Source organism: Rana temporaria, chromosome 1 (assembly GCF_905171775.1).
Source record: "Rana temporaria chromosome 1, aRanTem1.1, whole genome shotgun sequence".
NCBI classification, from domain to species: Eukaryota; Metazoa; Chordata; class Amphibia; order Anura; family Ranidae; genus Rana; species Rana temporaria.
The window spans coordinates 317,487,599-317,507,169 of NC_053489.1; the positions used below are offsets into that span (position 1 = coordinate 317,487,599).

The 19,571-nt window shown below is 40.6% G+C and overlaps 1 protein-coding gene across 4 annotated transcripts in view; it reads left to right on the forward strand.

Moving 5' to 3' along the window:
- ABCA1 (ATP binding cassette subfamily A member 1) overlaps window positions 1-19,571 on the forward strand; it is a 149,433-nt gene that overhangs the window by 64,172 nt on the left and 65,690 nt on the right. For all 4 annotated transcript variants that reach the window (XM_040359419.1, XM_040359427.1, XM_040359436.1 and 1 more), the window contains exons 6-7: window positions 18,490-18,611; window positions 19,266-19,457. In XM_040359419.1, the coding sequence (XP_040215353.1) occupies window positions 18,490-18,611; window positions 19,266-19,457 (314 nt within the window). The remainder of the gene's footprint in view (window positions 1-18,489; window positions 18,612-19,265; window positions 19,458-19,571) is intronic.

The following is a 19,571-nucleotide window of genomic DNA, read 5'->3' on the forward strand; positions in this document are numbered from 1 at the left end:
AGTATAATATCAAAATGAGCTTCACATTTTTGTTGCATTAGGTGTCATAAAACATTTAAACAGCGAATACAGTTTTTCAAAAATCTAGGTACGTTATGTACAAAAATGAAATGAAGGACGGGAGAAGAACCAGTCAATTTGGTGGAAATTTGGAAATAAGCTAGATGTAAGCTGATCACATACCTCATGCTTCCAAACATCACAAACACATGTGCTGTTATTCTCCAGATAGGTACTTTATGGGCCTGTGTAAAGACCAGTCCCTGTTCACACCTGTACAGTTTGTCAAGTTTCGTCCATTGCACGACCATGCAGAAAAATCCCACTATTGTCTATTGGACATGTTCACACCTAGACATGTTCCCACATCCTAAAAATTGTTATTATTATTATTATATCAAAAATGTAGCGCAGCAGTTCCCATATGTGTGCAATCATATATATAAATTAATACTGTGAATAAATGATAGAGTTCCTTAAAAACCAACAATCGAAAAAGGGTCTGTGTGTTTTTTTTTTAAGTCTGTCTTTACCTTGCAATATCATACAATGTGCAGAACCAACTGTTTGTATGTATAATATCAATTCTTGTACCCTCCAGAGAACAGTGTTTTCTACCTAATGTAAACTGCAATCTTGCTGTGCGTACATTGGGTACATTAGGTAGAAAATGCTGTTCTCTGTAGGATACAATTATTCATATTATACATACAAACAAACAGTTCTGCACATTGCTTCACATTGCAAGGTACTGTATTATGCAGACTTAAAAAATCACACAGACACTTTTTTTTCATCGTTGGTTTTAAGGAACGCTATCATTTATTCACAGTATTCAATTATTAATATGATTGCACACATCGGAATTGTTGTACTACACTTTTGATATAAGTTAAAATGCTAGTGATCAGGATTAATGCATGCAGTAGATGTGAATATTTTATGGCTGTTCAATTGTTACATGAGTATGAGGGAATTTAGAGCCAGGTCATCCAACCGCTCAACTTATGGCACAGCTTTGAGGGGTTTATGTTGATGCTTAGTGTGGTGTGCTAGGACATATGTTTACCGGTCACTTTATTAGGTACACCTGTTCAATTGCTTGGTAACACAAATTGCTAATTAGCCAACCACATTGGCAGCAACTCAATGCATTTAGGCCTCTAGATGTGGTGAAGACAACTTTCTGAAGTTCAAACACTTAAAACCTGGCATTTAAGTGACTTTGAATGTGGCATGGTTGTTGGTGCCAGATGGGCTGGTCTGAGTATTTCAAAAACTGCTGATCTACTGGAATTTTCATCTCTAGGATTTACAGAGACCAAAAAAGAGAAAATATCAAGTGATCAGCAGTTGTGTGGATGAGAATGCATTGTTGATGTCAGAGGAAGATGGGCAAACTGGTTTGAGGTGATAGAAAGGCAACAGTAACTCAAATAACCACTCGTTACAACCAAGGTATGCAGAATACCATCTCTGAACACACAACACATCGATCCCTGAAGTAGATGGGCTACAGCAGCAGAAGACCACAGTGGATGCCATACCTGACACCTGAGAACAGGAAACTGAGGCTACAATTCACACAGGCTCACCAAAATTGGACAGAAGATTGGAAAAAACATTGCCTGGTCTGATGAGTCTTGATTTCAGCTGCAACATTCAGATGGTAGGGTCAGAATTTGGCATAAATAACATGAAAGTATGGATCCATCCTGCTTTGTATCAACGCTTCAGGCTGGTGATGGTGGTGTAATGGCGTGGGGGATATTTTCTTGGCACACTTTTGGTCCCTTAATACCAATTGAGCATTGTTTAAATGCCACGACCTACCTGAGTATTGTTGCTGACCATGTCCATCCCTTTATAACTACAATGTACCCATCTTCTGATGGCTCCTTCCAGAAGGATAATGCACCATGTCACAAAGCTCAAATCATCTCACAACTGGTTTTATGAACATGACAATGAGATCACTGTACTCCAATGGCCTCCACAGTCACCAGATCTCAATTCAATAGAGAATCTTTGGGATGTGGTGGGAGATTCGCATCATGGATGTGAAGCTGACAAATCTACAGCTGCGTGATGCTATCATGTCACTATGGACCAAAATCTCAGAGGAATGTTTCCAACACCTTGTTGAATTAAGGCAGTTCTGAAGGTAAAAGGGGGTCCAACCCGGTGCTAACAAGGTGTACTTAATAAAGTGGCCGGTGACTGTATGTTATATTTCATATCCTACAACTAATTATGCTCCTCCGAAGGGGATATGTTATTTGTTTTGCAATGTGACCAGTTGTATTCTAACTTGCTTCGCTCTTTCTGTATTTTGACCAGAGCTACTTTCTTGCTTTTTGTTGATCCCCTTTGGCACAGTATAACATTTACATAGTCTCAAATGTTCATTTAATCAGATGTACAAAGCTTGTAAAGGACCAACAGTTCCTCCATATTCGAATAGATGTGAGCTGGAGAAGCAACAGTACTGATGACTACAAATCAATCTCCGGGGGATTTGAATGCTTCCTGTATGTATGAAGGGAGGAGCCTCTGGTAGATGGAAATATATGTCGTGTAATAGCTACATTGTTGTCTGGAACATTTTTGGACAGATCTTATTTCCTGCTACTGGTGAAAACCTATTTGATAAATTACTTTTTTCGGAGTTCATTCGAAATACGAGATTCTCTTTGCATAGTAATGACCAAATTTCATGTTCTGTCTGGAGTTCTGTTTAAACTTGCCATTATTCTTTAGATAAAGCCAGCTCCGATAAATCTAAAGTTTCATAAGTTATGTGTCTTTACAATCTTTCTCCTAACATTTCATAAAGCCTGGTTTCATCCACATGAAACATATATTGTTAATATTAAAGGGGTTGTAAAGGATTTCTTGTGGAAAAAAAAAAGGGGTTGTAAAGGTACAATTTTTTCCCCCTAAATAGCTTCCTTTACCTTAGTGCAGTCCTCCTTCACTTACCTCATCCTTCCATTTTGCTTTTAAATGTCCTTATTTCTTCTGAGAAATCCTCACTTCCTGTTCTTCTGTCTGTAACGCCACACAGTAATGCAAGGCTTTCTCCCTGGTGTGGAGTGTCATGCTTTCCCCCTCCCTTGGACAACAGGAGAGTCAGGATGCTCTCTACGTGGCAGATAAAGGAGCTGTGTGTTAGTGGGCGTCCTGACTCTCCTGTAGTCCAAGGGAGGGGGCAAGCAGGACACTACACACCAGGGAGAAAGCCTTGCATTACTGTGTGGAGTTACAGACAGAAGAACAGGAAGTGAGGATTTCTCAGAAGAAATAAGGACATTTAAAAGCAAAATGGAAGAATGAGGTAAGTGAAGGAGGACTGCACTAAGGTAAAGGAAGTTATTTAGGGAAAAAAAATTGTACCTTTACATCCCCTTTATAGGAACAATAGGACACTGCAGGCCTTTATAACATGGAACCACCATATCATGGAACTTGGCATATAGGGATCATAAGGAGGTCATATTCCCTCCACTGTTCTCTAAAAAAACAGAAGACTCCTTGATTCAAAGATTAGAAGTCTTAAAACCAAAACATGTTTTGTTTAGGATAGAGTGGTTATGGGCTAGAAGCTGTGTCAAGTTTTTGCACTCTTGTGTCCCTTCTCGATATGTCTTGGTAGCTATAGTCATTGGGACTGAATGTGAGAAAAATCCAGAGGGGAAATATTCTGATACTTTTTTGGGTGACAACTGTCTAAGAAGATATTTTTCTTACTTTAGAGAGATTGCCTTCCACTTCCTGTTATGTCTACTAGACAGGAAGTGGAGTGAAATATCCCTAATGGGAAACAGATTGTAAAATAAAAAGCTGTCAGAACCCTTAACCATTTTATACTCTGTCCTAAATTAAAGTTTTTATCTTTTACATATACTTTAAATTGAACTGGTATATTAGAATTTATTATTATTTTATTTTTTTTAGCTTTCATCCCTCTGTTTTCCTCTGGTGATCTGGCCAGTAGAACACCTCCTGTATTAGAGCGCCCCTACTCTGAATGAAGCACAGGAGCACTTTTGACAGCAGCATTGTCAGTCTGGGGGGGAGGGGAGTGTTAGATGCACTAGTAGATTTTGATAATTTTTTGGGGGGGATAACAGTTTTACATAAATAGAAGTTAATCAATGTATGTACCACTTTCAGTGTAAATGGTTTGTGTCAATTCTAATGCCCCATACACACGTGCAGGATTTCCGACGGGAAAAATTCCCGTCGGAAATCCCGAGGGGAAAGCCGAGAACCTGCATGGTTCAGTCTTTCCCCTACACGTGGCCGGTTTTCCAGACAGGAAAACTGCAATCGATCTTTGGCCGGGAATCCCGGCCGTGAATGTTCCATCGCTAAAAACCGACAGGCAAAAGTCCGCCGGGAAAAGGGAGAACTTTTGGGCAGTTTTCCCGTCAGAAAAACTGCGAGGAGCATACACACAGCTGGGATTCCCGGCCAAAATCTCCCGTCGGGAAAACTGATCGTGTGTTTGAGGCATTACTGCTACATCTGCAGGACAATTTGGTCTGTTGAAAGACAACATATGTACCAATCAGATGACAGGTGAAAATAAAAGAAAGTAAAGCTTTAGTAAATCTGGTTTGATTTAATTGACCTTCGCTTCACACTTTGGGTCTCCTCATTTTTGAGATAAGCATGGGCCACCTTTCTCTTTATCTACACTTCCACTAAATGAGCAGTTGTGGAGATTAATTACAGGTAACAGACTAGGAGCTTGCGTTATCAGTTCCATAAAGTACTAGCTTTGATTAAGAGCCTTCTAATAAATGAAGCAATTTTTACAAGGTTCAAAATTCTTCGATAGATAATTGCCTTCCCATATCAGATCTTCATACATAGGGGCCAATCTGGCATTGATGGCAAGCACATGATAAAAAAATATTGCAAGCTGAGCAAATATTTGCCCTATAACTCACTTTAGCTCAGAAAATGCTGAGCAGCTGGTAGTAGTGTCATTTATGGAGCATTAATGTTGGTTTAGGTAAAGATGCCTTTTATGTTTATGTTAGATAACATAGGTGACTCAAAGTAACCAGCCTTGTTTGCTTGCGCCTGGGAGATGAGGCGATCTCCCTTGCCTAAGCGAGGACAGAGAAAATGAGAACAATTAATGCAATAATAACGGCTACTTTTCAGGTAAAGGCCTGTTTTAGGGAAAGCATTAAAGGGGTTGTAAAGGTAAAAAAAATTCCCCCTAAATAGCTCTCTTTACCTTAGTTCAGTCCTCCTTCACTTACCTCATCCTTCCATTTTGCTTTTAAATGTCCTTATTTCTTCTGAGAAATCCTCACTTCCTGTTCTTCTGTCTGTAACTCCACACAGTAATGCAAAAATTCCTCCCTGGTGTGGAGTGTCATGCTCGCCCCCTCCCTTGAGCAGGAGAGTGAGGATTCTCTCTACGTTGCAGATAGAGAAAGGAGTCGTGTGTTAGTGGTTGTCCTGACTCTCCTGCTCGCCCCCTCTCCCTTCAAGGGAGGGGGCAAGCACGACACTCCACACCAGGGAGAAAGCCTTGCATTACTGTGTGGAGTTACAGACAGAAAAACAGGAAGTGAGGATTTCTCAGAAGAAATAAGGACATTTAAAAGCAAAATGGAAGGATGAGGTAAGTGAAGGAGGACTGCACTAAGGTAAAGGAAGCTATTTAGGGGAAACATGTTTTACCTTTACAACCCCTTTAAGCACCTCCATGACTGAAGGGCCTGTTTCATTGTTTTTTTTTTTATGGGGGGGGGGGGTGTTTTCAGCTTTTTGTTCTATTTTAATACTTTTCTTCTCTGACTGGCAGATTTTTTTACTGTTTTCTGTGTGCAGTCTTTATGATTATTTTTAAGCACAAAATTGTACAATGTTATTTTTTGAAATATGTTGCAAAAATGTGTTATGACATTTGCTTTCCTAAAATGCAAAAGGTGCCTATGAAAACAAGCAAAATTCTTTATAATTAGACCACACACTGTGACACGTTCTGAAGTGGTTTATCTCTGCTTTCTACTTAACATGTTGGGTCCCCTTTAGAACACCGGGCTGGATTGAGGCTTGGTTTACCTCCCAACTGCAGTTTCAAAGCATTTATCCCCACCCTAAACTACTAGTATGTGTAAACTTAATTTGCTATTGAAACTATCATTTACATTTTTGTTCTGTTTGCTTTAGTGACACAAGTAGAAATACCACCGATAACCCCAGCATTGATTGTATTATTTTTGCTGCAAAGCTCTGCTTGCCAGATGCTGTGAAACTGTTAAGGGGTTATTTTATCTTTGTGTCTTTGCAAATGTCTGTTGTAAAAAGTCATTATAAAAGATTATATGATACAAGTGCATGGTCCTTGGGTAAACATTGTATAACTTCATGTAGACACCTGTAGCTGATATCTTACGGTAGGGATCCGATGAGTATTTTCAGTGCTTTAAAGGGGGGACTTAACAAAGATAAAAAAACATCGGTTTGTGGTGTAAGTATTGGTACATGTAGTAAATTATCAATGTTTTAGGACATATAACTTATTGTGGAGTGGCACCAGCTACACCAAATCATGTCAAAAGTGCTACATGACAGTTTCAATAAATGTCTGATTACGTGTGCCAAAATAAAGAAGCGCCAATGTTCTAATTTGAAAAAAATACAGGTCATTCTCAAAAAATTAGCATATTGTGATAAAGTTCATTATTTTCTGTAATGTACTGATAAACATTAGACTTGCATATATTTTAGATTCTTTACACACAACTGAAGTAGTTCAAGCCTTTTTATTGTTTTAATATTGATGATTTTGGCATACAACTCATGAAAACCCCAAATTCCTATCTCAAAAAATTAGCATATCATGAAAAGGTTCTCTAAACGAGCTCTTAACCTAATCATCTGAATCAACTTATTAACTCTAAACACCTGCAAAAGATTCCTGAGGCTTTTAAAAACTCCCAGCCTGGCTCATTACTCCAAACCGCAATCATGGGTAAGACTGCCGACCTGACTGCTGTCCAGAAGGACATCATTGACACCCTCAAGCAAGAGGGTAAGACACAGAAAGAAATTTCTGAACGAATAGGCTGTTCCCAGAGTGCTGTATCAAGGCACCTCAGTGGGAAGTCTGTGGGAAGGAAAAAGTGTGGCAGAAAACGCTGCACAACGAGAAGAGGTGACCGGACCCTGAGGAAGATTGTGGAGAAGGACCGATTCCAGACCTTGTGGACCTGCAGAAGCAGTGGACTGAGTCTGGAGTAGAAACATCCAGAGCCACCGTGTACAGGCGTGTGCAGGAAATGGGCTACAGGTGCCGCATTCCCCAGGTCAAGCCACTTTTGAACCAGAAACAGCGGCAGAAGCGCCTGACCTGGGCTACAGAGAAGCAACACTGGACTGTTGCTCAGTGGTCCAAAGTACTTTTTTCGGATGAAAGCAAATTTTGCATGTCATTCGGTAATCAAGGTGCCAGAGTCTGGAGGAAGACTGGGGAGAGGGAAATGCCAAAATGCCTGAAGTCCAGTGTCAAGTACCCACAGTCAGTGATGGTGCTCAATTGGCCTGCCAACTCTCCTGACCTGAACCCCATAGAGAACCTGTGGGATATTGGGAAGAGAAAGTTGAGAGACGCAAGACCCAACACTCCGGATGAGCTTAAGGCCGCTACCGAAGCATCCTGGGCCTCCATAACACCTCAGCAGTGCCACAGGCTGATTGCCTCCATGCCACGCCGCATTGAAGCAGTAATTTCTGCAAAAGCATTCCCGACCAAGTATTGAGTGCATAACTGAACATAATTATTTGAAGGTTGACTTTTTTTCTATTAAAAACACTTTTCTTTTATTGGTCGGATGAAATATGCTAATTTTTTGAGATAGGAATTTGGGGTTTTCATGAGCTGTATGCCAAAATCATCAATATTAAAACAATAAAAAGGCTTGAACTACTTCAGTTGTGTGTAATGCATCTAAAACATATGAAAGTCTAATGTTTATCAGTACATTACAGAAAATAATGAACTTTATCACAATATGCTAATTTTTTGAGAATGACCTGTACACTATCCGAGTGGCATAAATGCTGTGTTGAGAAAGGTCCAACAGCGAGGGTTGAGGGGTTTTATAGACAGCCAGCAATGGGAGGGGAGAAGGAGGAAGTTTAGGATGATCCCAGTAGAAGTTAGAAGTTACTTCAGATATGTGCCAGAATTCTGCCGCACCACCATGGGACATATTAACAAATCGGTGCAAGGCACTTTTAGCAATTTACCGCACCAGTTAGGTGGGCATATAGAAATTGGCCCCTTTTTTTGGCTTGCACCAGTCTTTGTTTATCCCCCTAAAATGTGCAACTGCATGTTACAAGCCTCTGTGGTCTTGCAACATCTAATCGGACGGACACATTTCTTGCTTGGATGACTGGGCCATAGAGCTTCCACCTGACCATGGAATTTCATTGCAAGCATTTTTGTTTCTGTTGTCAGAATGCAAACCCATTTGGCATATTGCTAAGGATAAAAAGGCAGCAGTTACATTGTAAATGCCAAGTCAATTGCAAAGCAAACGGTCAGTCTGACATTATAAAATGTCATCACAAATGATAAAGAGGTATATGTCAAGGCAAAATAAAAGATATTCATTGCATCTATGCAATACACTCAGTTTCCCAAGTGTTTGTTCTGCAAATACATAAAAATACACGTTGATCTGCCAGAATTCCAGTGTGCTCCTAACTTCCTATTTGAGCTGACAGCATGGTGCCTTTTCTGCAATTAATTAATCTCCCTTTCATCTAACCTTCTCTGTCCCTCTTCACATGCATTTATTTAAGTCTTTCCCAGCAAAACAGTGCAGCTACCTTGACTCTCGAAAGCTTTCCAACACACTATACTATATGTAGGAAATGGTTTAGTTTTGGGGGTGTGCCTGCGTCAATAGAAATAAACTTACTACCAAAGTACACCTCAATTTTTTTACAAGTCTGGTAATGATGTCACAGGGGTAATGCAAGCTGATTGTTGCTAAAGGAACAAGGTAAAATAATATAATAATGCTGTAGCATGCTCTAGGCCAGCTTTTTTTCCACCAGGGTGTCTTTTATGTTTCTTCAGTGGTACCTTGGCAAAATGCCTACAAATTGTCCAAAATTTCTATACAAACCAGCAGGTGGATGAAACCTGCCCTCTAGTTGCACTAAACCACAGGTTTTAATTTTGCACTATTACTACCTTCCAGCGTCCTGACAACCAATTACATCATTGGTTGATAAGGAGGACCCCAGGCACCTGCATAGCATCCTTGTTTACCCCTCCCAGCCAGCACTGGGGTCACATGATTAGGTGAATGAGGGAGAAGAGAAACATTGGAATACTAGACAGTGCCAGTGTCCTTCTAACATTGGGTGTCCTACATATGTGGCTGTTGCTGCGTTATGTAAAACTATTAGTTTAATTTTTTTACATTTTTGAAAAGGGTGCCTCAAGATTGAAAAGGGCGCCTTAACTGAAAAAAGGTTAACAAACTAGGCAAAGATTTGGAGGTAAATTTAGGTAGTGTCTGTACTTTTTAGTAAACACATGAGGATAGAAGTATGGAGACTACCACTTCTGACTAAAAGGTGGAGGCTCTGACCTGTCATCCCGATACTCTCTTCGCTGTCTGATCTGAAAAAGTTCAGTTACTCACTGGATAATAAAAGCCAGGAGAAGGTTCACAGAGCCTTAACTTTTAGAAACCCTCCTTTTTTGTATCTTGACAGGTTTATGAAGGCTTATGCCAGATGGGCGATTCTGCTGCTAGTGGAAAATCCCAGCGGCAGCTGGATCGCTAAGGCCAGAGGCAGGATCATATCAATGGACGTGGTCACTAGCTAGCTGAGGCAGCGAGATATCACTCACATCACTAGTAAGCGAGATTCAGCAGTGTTCGAGTCAGCAACAGATTGACATCTCTCTGCCTCAGCTTCAGAGGGAGTGATTCTACAAGGACAGGCAACCCTGTTGCTAGTGACCCCTCTAGCTTGCTTGGTGAAATCAGCCTAAGTGTGTGTGTGTGTGTGTATGTTAATGTGTGTCTGTGTATGCTATTCGTATATAGAATTTCAGCATTTAGAATTTTGTAGTACATTTTTCACTATTCTATGAGTAGCAGGTTCAACTGTCAGCAGTTCAGATGACATATACCATTACCTCAGTGCATTTTTAAAAACCCCGAAAGGTATACCTTTAAGCTTTCTGTTAAAGTTGTATTTTTGACTCGTGTCACAAGGATATTTGGGTTATGTTTCCAGGAGGGTGAGCGTGTCATGTTGACACGTTGGTTATTTGGTCTGCCCCAAAACCAGCTTCTGATGACCTTCCAATAAGCAGAAGAATTTGGTCTGCACAGCAGATACAGCCTCTGGTTTTAAATTACTTTTCAGTCAGTATATGCTCTGTTTAACTGTTTATAAAAATGTTCACCAAAGTCTTTCTGAAAAAAACATTGTATCTGTGTAATGGATATATTTATACAGTGTGTGTGAGTGTGCGTGTGTGCGTGTATATATATATATATATATATATATCTCACTACGGTGTGTCATCTAGGTGTATTACATATGGTGAGGGGCTCCATGATTCAGGAGTGATGTGGAGAATGCAAATCTTTTTGTTTTCCCAGAATACAAATATGATTTTTACTGGGCCCTAAAGCCCAGAGCCTTTGTTGAGCTTTGGCTGGGATAAAGCCTCCATTCCTTGTAGCTAGAACCCATTGATAGTCTCAGCTATGTGAGAGAGAGAATGATTCCTCATTGAAAACGCTTCTAAACAAAAATGCTCATTAACTCCCCTTAACGCAGCATGGAAAAAGTGGCAAAACTGACGTTTTTTAATGTCGGTTACTACCTGCCAAATTGCAGCGTTCAGAAGAGCTTTTCAAACATCCAGTGTACATGAAGCCTGAAGCCTCGTACACACGACCGAGGAACTCGACGGGCGAAACACATCGTTTTCCTCGTCGAGTTCCTTGTTAGGCTGTCGAGGAACTCGACAAGCCAATTTTCTCCATTCCCGTCAAGGAAATAGAGAACATGCTCTCTTTTTGGCTCGTCGAGTTTCTCGACAGTTTCCTCGGCGAAAATGTACACACGACCGGTTTTCTCGTCAAAAAATATCTCCCAGCAAGTTTCTTGCTGGTTTTTGCCGAGAAACTCGGTTGTGTGTACGAGGCCTGAGTCAGGAACTGACCTGAGTATAGTAAGTGGGTCAGGCAAGCATATTTTCGATTTGTTGTAGGCTTTGGACTCCCATTGTTTACTGCTTTACTGAATAAAAGTCCAGGACAGACCTGGGTGTCCCTGTCTTTATATGATTTACCGATGCCAATACCAGTTGAGGCTGTCCCCCTACTCACACACACACTCTCGCTCTCCCTCTCTCTCTCTCATATATATATATATATATATATATCATATTTTTGTTTTTTTTACAAATCCTAACAATGGTTTATACCTAATTATTATGTATATGCTTATATTATGTGCTTTAGAAAAACAAAATGCAACATAAGCTGTTTTCTTCAGATGGTCTCTCTCTAACTGTAATTCTGCAGGCAACTTTACAGAGCCAAGAGAGGGGAAGTGGGAAACTGTTATTTATTTGACCTATACAACTATGTATGTGTACTTAGTGCTTGGGCTATTGACCTCAGTAAACAACAGGCTTTTTTTTGTCAACGCATTTAAGGTAACCATGTGAAAAGAAGCCTACAACTCCACGTGTGGCCTGAAACTGTGCAAATATTTTACAGTTAGCTGACAAAATACATTTTTACTTTTTGTTTCAGAACATACCAAAAAAAATATTTAAAAAGGGCTCTTTCACGCGGGCGACCGTATGTCCACTTTTTCATCTATCCGTGTATCCGAAAAAGGGACATACATTGGTCCCTATGAGATCGCGGGTGTCAACCCAATCTCGCCCGATTCCGCATTCCTCTGATTCTGCAGACAGAGGAAAACCCTATTTTTCCATCCGTCATCGGATCGGGTGAACACAGACAGATGGTCCGTGTTCATCCGATCCCCCCCATAGAGGAGAGCAGAGAAAAGACATGGCGGTCCCTGCACATTGTGCGGGGACCGCCCTGTCTTCCGACGGCTCAGCGGTGATCAACGGAGCGATCCCCGCTGAGCAAGCGGAGGTTCATGGGGCGGATCATTACTGATCCTGCCCCGTGTGAAAGGGCCCTTAAACCTACATATTTAATTCTGGTGAACTACTTTGTCATCATTAGCAATAGGAGGAAGGAGATGGACAGCCGCACTCCGAAATAACTTTTCAAAAAAGTCTTTTATTTTCGCCATGATTAAGCACTAGCAAGAGTGCGAAACTAGTCGGCTGTCCTGGTTTATGGTTGTGGTGATTATGCATGTTCCTGCTTGAAAATAAAAGACAACTTTTTTGAAAAGTTATTTCGGAGTGCGGCTGTCCATCTCCTTCCTCCTATTGCTACTGCTACGTGCATTGCCAGCACCTTGGTAATCCGACCGTCCCTGATTGTCTATAGGGCTCACCTGGAGCGGTGAAAATCTTCTTACTTTATCATCATCATTTTAAAATTGGGATAAAATAAAATGAGTCATTGGTATACAAGTGTTATCTCAAAGCACATGAAATGTTATACAATGCATGATCTTTAATACCTATCGATCCAAGGTCATATAAGAGAAAAGTAGTTAAAAAAATGCTGCTGATGTATGCTCAAGAGGGCAGTGACCGACAGTAACCTGACAATTCCACCCACTCAGAAAATAGCAGTGTTCCTATTGCAAACTCACTGTGTGCCAGGAGCTTCTTTGGGCATTTATTAAAAAGCATCCAAGCTGACTGAGTGCCAAGAGCTGTGTATTTTTTTTTCCGCTGTCACTTGTTTTATAAATGTGCATTCTGATGGACACATAATCATGAGACAGAGACAGATCTTGTCATAGTAGTATTAAGGAATGCCTCATTCTCAAATCTGACTGTCATGTCAGATACTTTGAGGCCGCGTACACACGGTCGGTCAAAACTGATGGAAACGGACTGAAGGACCGTTTCATCGGTCCAAACCGATGGTGTGTGGGCCCCATCGGTCAGTTATCCTTCGGTCAAAATTTTTAGAACTTGCTTTAAAATTGAACCGATGGACGCCTAACCGATAGGTCAAAACTGACGGTTAGTATGCAAAAGCATCGGTTAAAAACCCACGCATGCTCAGAATCAAGTCGACGCATGCTTGGAAGCATTGAACTTAATATTCTCAGCACGTCGTTGTGTTTTACGTCACCGCGTTGGACTCGATCGTTTTTTTTAACTGATGGTGTGTAGGCACATCAGACCATCAGTCAGCTTCATCAGTTAACCGATGAGAACGGTCCTTCGGACCGTTCTCATCGGGTGGACTGATCGTGTGTACGCGGGCTTAGAGTTTTGTCTATGCCAGGAAAATATCTTCCACAAGCCCTATTATAGTACAACAGTAAATAAATGCATTTTAGTGTAAGGACCTCCTCGTACACACTAGGCTTTTAACCTGTGCATAAGATTCCGTTTTTTTTTTTTTGTGGGGGTGGCAGGCAGGCACAGGAGCAACGTTGAGCCTGACTGCTGTCAGCCTGTAAAACGCTTGAGATGCTGTAAGCTGATATGGTTAGACTGGGCTGGATGGTGCACTAAGCGGTGTTAACATTTAGAAAAGTATCCACCCAGGGACAAATGCACAGAAATACTAGACGTCTCATGCACAGGGGCTAAATGTATAGTGTGCATGAGGCCTAAGAGCTACACATAATGCGAAATGACTAGTATTGGATAAAATAGGCTTCATCATCATCATAGAAAACCTGGGCATTATATGATGAATTTAGCTTGATTCAAAAAATATCTATGATTCCTTTTGGAGTATAGAGGGCCATAATGATTCCTGCTTCCAAGCTCAGTTATCTTGGAAAATGTTCTGTGCTCAGGCATGGTTTGCATTTACACTGAAGTGAACTATGCCTGGGACCACCTCGTCTAAGTGCTCTAAGGCATGATATGCTTAAGGCCCTTTGTACACAGGACCATCTAGGAGCAATGCATCCCTCTTTTGTGTGCCAGGCCTTAGTCCCAGAATGCATAGAGGCCTAAATGTGGCTGCCACTTAGTACAGCGTTCAGCCGCATCAGGCTACTGGCTGCCATAGACTTTTGACACCCTTCAGGCAGCGGGCTGGACATTGCACCTGTCCTTCCCAGGCACACGAAAACACAGAGGGACAAACTGGGGTTGATTTACTAAAACTTGAAAGGGCAAAATCTGGTACAGCTCAGCTTCCAGGTGTGTTTTGTCAAAGCTTAAAGCAGAGGTTCACCCTCAATATCAACTACACCTTATTCAGACTAGCTCCGTATTTACTTCTACATTCCGCTATCCTTAATTTTTTAAATGGTTTCAATACCTTTATTCTGAAGATAATAGCAGCCACTTCCTGCTATCCCTCCCACGGGAGTGGGCGTGTCTCTCTGTTCCTCAGCGGCCCAGTGTTTCATGCGACAGGATCGCAATGTCTCCTGGGAGCACAGTGTGTCGCTTCCCAGGAGACGATTCCTAACACACAATGACGAGATATCGCGAGATCACTGAATCCCGGAAGTATTTGCTTGTGGGCTTCGCAGTGCCCACAAGCAAGATGGAACCTTACAGGAGGAATTTTTATAAATAATTCTTTACGGCCGAATGTGCATGCGAATGGCTATAAAATTCAGAGACGTGAGTACAATGATAACTATATTAAAAGCGGTAGATGCACAGATAAAAAAAAACAGATTTCCCGCGGAACCCCCGCTTTAAGTGAACAAGCTGAAGTTAGAAGCTGATTTGGCTACCATGTACAGCTGCATCAGATTTTGCCCTCTCCAGTTTTAGTAAATCAACCCCATTGTGCCTAGATGGCCCAAATGCGCAAGGCACTAACTGTTTTTGGGCACAGTCTGGGCAGTCACACTACACAAATGAACCAGACTGAATCAAGCTCGGGTATAGTTAAAACTGCCAATGTAAGTACCCCCTAGTTTTTCAGCCTTTCAGATAAATGGCATAGGGTTCAATGGCTCTGAGTTTTATGCCAACGTAATTGACATTGTTTAGAAATGAAAATGCCTCAGATGTTTCATTGTTGGAAATGAGTTTACCTCAGAAACACTCAAACTGGTGGTGTACAGGAGTCATTAGGGATGAAGACAAGAACATGTACCTCACAGAAATAGAAATAAATTAATTAGTATAATATTTTAATATTTGTGTCAGTAGATGTTATTACTACTCATTGAAGGTTATTTAACAGAAATCTGTCATAACAGTAACATGACTGACTGCCTTCTAAAAAATGCCAAATTGCTGGCTTTGGTGCTGACTGACTCTTCTGCTTTATTCAGTTTCCTGAGACACTGACCCAGAACTAATATGCAGAAAAGCGGCTTCTCCTTTTGCCTTTGTTGATCTGTGTACTTGTTCCAGATCAGCGCCTTGAAGTATTGAAGCTATTGGGTCAACACAACGGGGGTTATTTATGAAAGGCTAATCCACTTTGCACTACAAGTGCACTGCAAGTGCACTTGAAAGTGCACTGAAATTGCAGTCACAGTAAATCTGAGGGGGACATGGAAGGAAAATAAAAAACAGCATTTTTGCTTGCACATGATTGGATGATCAAATCAGCAGAGCTTCACCTAATTTCAGAGCTTCCCCTGCGATCTACAGCAATTGCACTTACAAGAGCACTTTCAAGTGCACTTGCAGTGCACTTGTAGTTCTAAGTGGATTTGTCTTTCGTAAATAACCCCCAACAACCAGACAACTAGAATTTTCAGGATGTCAGCAATAAAAACCTCAATGTTTCCCAAATCAAACCGTAGCATTGCCATCCTACTAAAGTCCTGGAAAGTGGGTTTATTTTACTGTTATGAAGCTGACGTATATGAGTGTTCATAATAAAACACGGCTGCGCTTTATCACTTCCTTTTCATGTTGTATTTTTGCTTTGTAAGCTAAGTATTGTTTTTCAAGCATGTCTGTCAGCAGTAAATTATGCAGACTTACTCAGACTTATGCATGTCTTACTCACAAGGCTACAGCCTGAGATAAAATGTTTGTAGGTCTACTCTTCATTAGAATCTTGTTCTGCGGGTTACTGTGTGTGCCAGGCTAATATTTACTACATGCCATACTTCTGTTGTTATTTGGTTCTTCGTGTCTATTTAAAGAGATCTGTGACTGTACAGATCTGCCGAGTCAGTGAAAGCGGTTGCACAATTGCTGGTGATCCTAGTAAACACATATAATTAATGTATACTCCAACATGATATCTCATGTTTTCTTGTAGAATGTTGATCTACACAACCAGATGCTGTGCAATACAGGAGTGCAAAATGCAATCAGAGGATAAGCGTAGTATGTTGCGTAGGACAGTTCTCTCTCTTCTACTATAAATAATACCTTCTTCTTTTTACATTAAAGCAGTTATGCTAATAGGTGTTCTTAGGCTTGTTTAATAACAAAAATAGCAGTGATTAAAGTAGTACATGAAATAACCCAGTCTGGGTAGTCACACTACTCAAATGAACCAGACTGAATCAAGCCTGGGTATAGTTAAAACTGCCAATGTAAGTACCCCCTAGTTTTTCAGCCTTTCAGATGAATGGCATAGGGTTCAATGGCTCTGAGTTTTATGCCAACGTAATTGACATTGTTCAGAAATGAAAATGCCTCAGATGTTTCATTGTTGGAAATGAGTTTACCTCAGAAACACTCACACTGGTGTGCAGAAGTCAGTAGGGATGAAGATAAGAATCAGATTTCAGTTTGCTACTGTAAAGTCTGTTGAAAATTTGCATTGCTTCTTATTGCTTAGTATACTTTGCAAAATGTTCATCTCATAGAATAATGCAGAAAGTGGTTTAAGTACTTTGGAAGGTGCAATTTTATAAGCAATAGCCAGCATGGTGACAGTGGTTGGCCTGCTTTTGTGGAATTTACAACCTTGGTTTTAGTCCCACGTGTATAGAATTTTCATGTTTTGTATGGGGGGGTGGGCGGGCATCTTATCCTTTTTTCCATAACCTAGCAATGTAAAAATGTTATCAAATGTGAACATGTAGGTTTGCTTTAGATCAGTGAGAATGGTGATCACATACCTTCTCCCCTGCTAGTCTAATGAACCCATTGGCAGAATCACTGGGTTGAAGTTTAGGACTCATCCCCTTCCTTCACATGACAGCTTTCAAGGCCTGGCGATTAGATGCTAAAGCCTCATACACACGATCCGACTTCAAACAAACTTTTCCTTGGATTTTTGTCTGAAGGGAGTTGGCCGGGCACACCCATAGCATACACACGCTCGGACTTTTCTGCAAACTTTCCTAAAACTTTCCCAACATCACATTTTCTGCTCTTTACCGCCACCCTTTAGTTCAACTTCTGCTATTGTTGGTTGATTTTAACATTGGTTCTTGGCTTGCGTATTTGAACTTTGTACAAAAGTCCGATGGCTTGCTGTACACACGGTCAGACTAGGCACCATCGGACTTTTGTTGCCGAAAAGTTTGTCCGTTTGCAGAGCGAACTTTTGTCCAATGAAAAACGAAAACGTTTGTGCGATGGAGCGTACACACGGTCGGATTTTTTTGCAAACTTGCTCAATTTGAAGTTTGTTGGCAAAAAGTCAGACCGTGTGTACGGGCCTTTAGGCATAAAACAGTGCATTATATGATGGCTGGGAGGAGAGTCATGGGGGTTGAGTTAATAAAGGCAAATAGGCTTTTCACTTTGCTAAGGAATTTCGCCCCAGAGCTTAGTGAATGTGGTTCCTTTTGGGCAGAGTCTTGTGCAAATGACGGCGGTATATACAGTACATGGGGAAAGAATTAAAAATATATACATTTGCGACATTACACCAGTAGTTCCTTTACCAGAAGCTGGTTAAACTGGAGAGCAGTCTAGCTGTTGTCTATTGGTGGAAACATATAAATGAATATGTAAAGAGAGGTATAAAGGCCTGCAGAACACCCACTCAGAGCCAAATACAGATGAATATATAGTAATTTAGTACTGTATTTAGTATTAGACACAGTGCACATGTGCCAAGGCTGTAGCAGTGAAATTGCCATTAAAATCAAATATCAGGTTATATAAAATGTGACCCACAATTCTGCCATGTTTAGCTAACCCAGAGAATATTCTTGATAGAAAAGCATATCTATATGTTTGGTGCATAGATGAGTATGGCTTGGGTTGCCAAGAGATGTATGCCCACAGACAGCAGTTATAAATGTGCCCCAGGATGAGTCATAATAGCAATATTTCATTATTCGGTCATAATTCAGCTTCCTATAATTTATATATTTTTGGTAAACATTATATTGATCTCATACTTACATATATACTTACATTAAATGTATTTCTGCTGTCTTTTACAGGCTTGAAGCTTAGGGACTGCTTGATGGATAATGGGAAATTCACTACCTTCCTTCAGCAAAACATAAGCATGCCTCCCATTGTAGTGGAAGAAATAATGGATGCAGATCTGAAACTGGAACAGGTACTAGCGTAAACAGTTTATACCGTACTTACTATTTATGGCTAAGCCCACCCATAAGTGATATTTGAGTGTGGCATGGTTTGTAACACATTACAATTACAGCACTTGTCATATGCTCCTAGTCAAGATGTGAAATCCCTAAGCTATATTTTCCAGCTGACACCCAGTTACAAGCAAGTTCATATTGTTTCACACATTAGGTCAAATGAGGTAGACCGACTCCAGCTTCTGAATTGTTCAGATCAATAGATATGTTTTTGACACAGGGCAAGTTAAGGGCCTGTGCCTTTAGTATTTTAACTGACTACTAGGTTCTCGTGCATACAATACACATAATTCAATGAGGGCCCTCCAGTAATGAAATTGCTAGCAAGCAGTGACACATCACTTATTCTGATGTATTATTTATAAGGCCTGTGCTAAATTCATGAAGTTAAGTTAAAAGCTGCATTCTCATGAATATTAGTCGGAAACTCAATAAATGCATGCATTGTGTGTATTGTAGGACGATACTTGTTGAAATGATTGCCCATATGGAAATATAAGCATAATTATTCTATTTATTTCATTGTTTTTTTTCAATATAGTCCTTCATAAGCATGGATAGGATTGATATAAATTTACAATGACCCTACAACTGCTTTCTTTATTCAGGTTTTGGTGTCTGGGTTTCAAATACGATTGAAGGATCTATGCAATAGCTCTAGGCTGGCAGAATATGTCACCATTCACAATGAAGAAGTTGCAAAATTTAGCCAGACGGTAATCTGTGCTCTTCCAGAGGACAAGCTCAATCTGCTGGAGCATGAGTTCCGTTCCAACATTGATCTTTTGAAGCCCATAACGGTGAGTAAAAGAACGGCACGTTCACACTGGAGTGCAACAATGGAACTTTAAAGTGGATCTGAACTCAAAAGGTTTTCTATTTAAATGCCTCTCCGCATTAAGGTAAAAAACCTT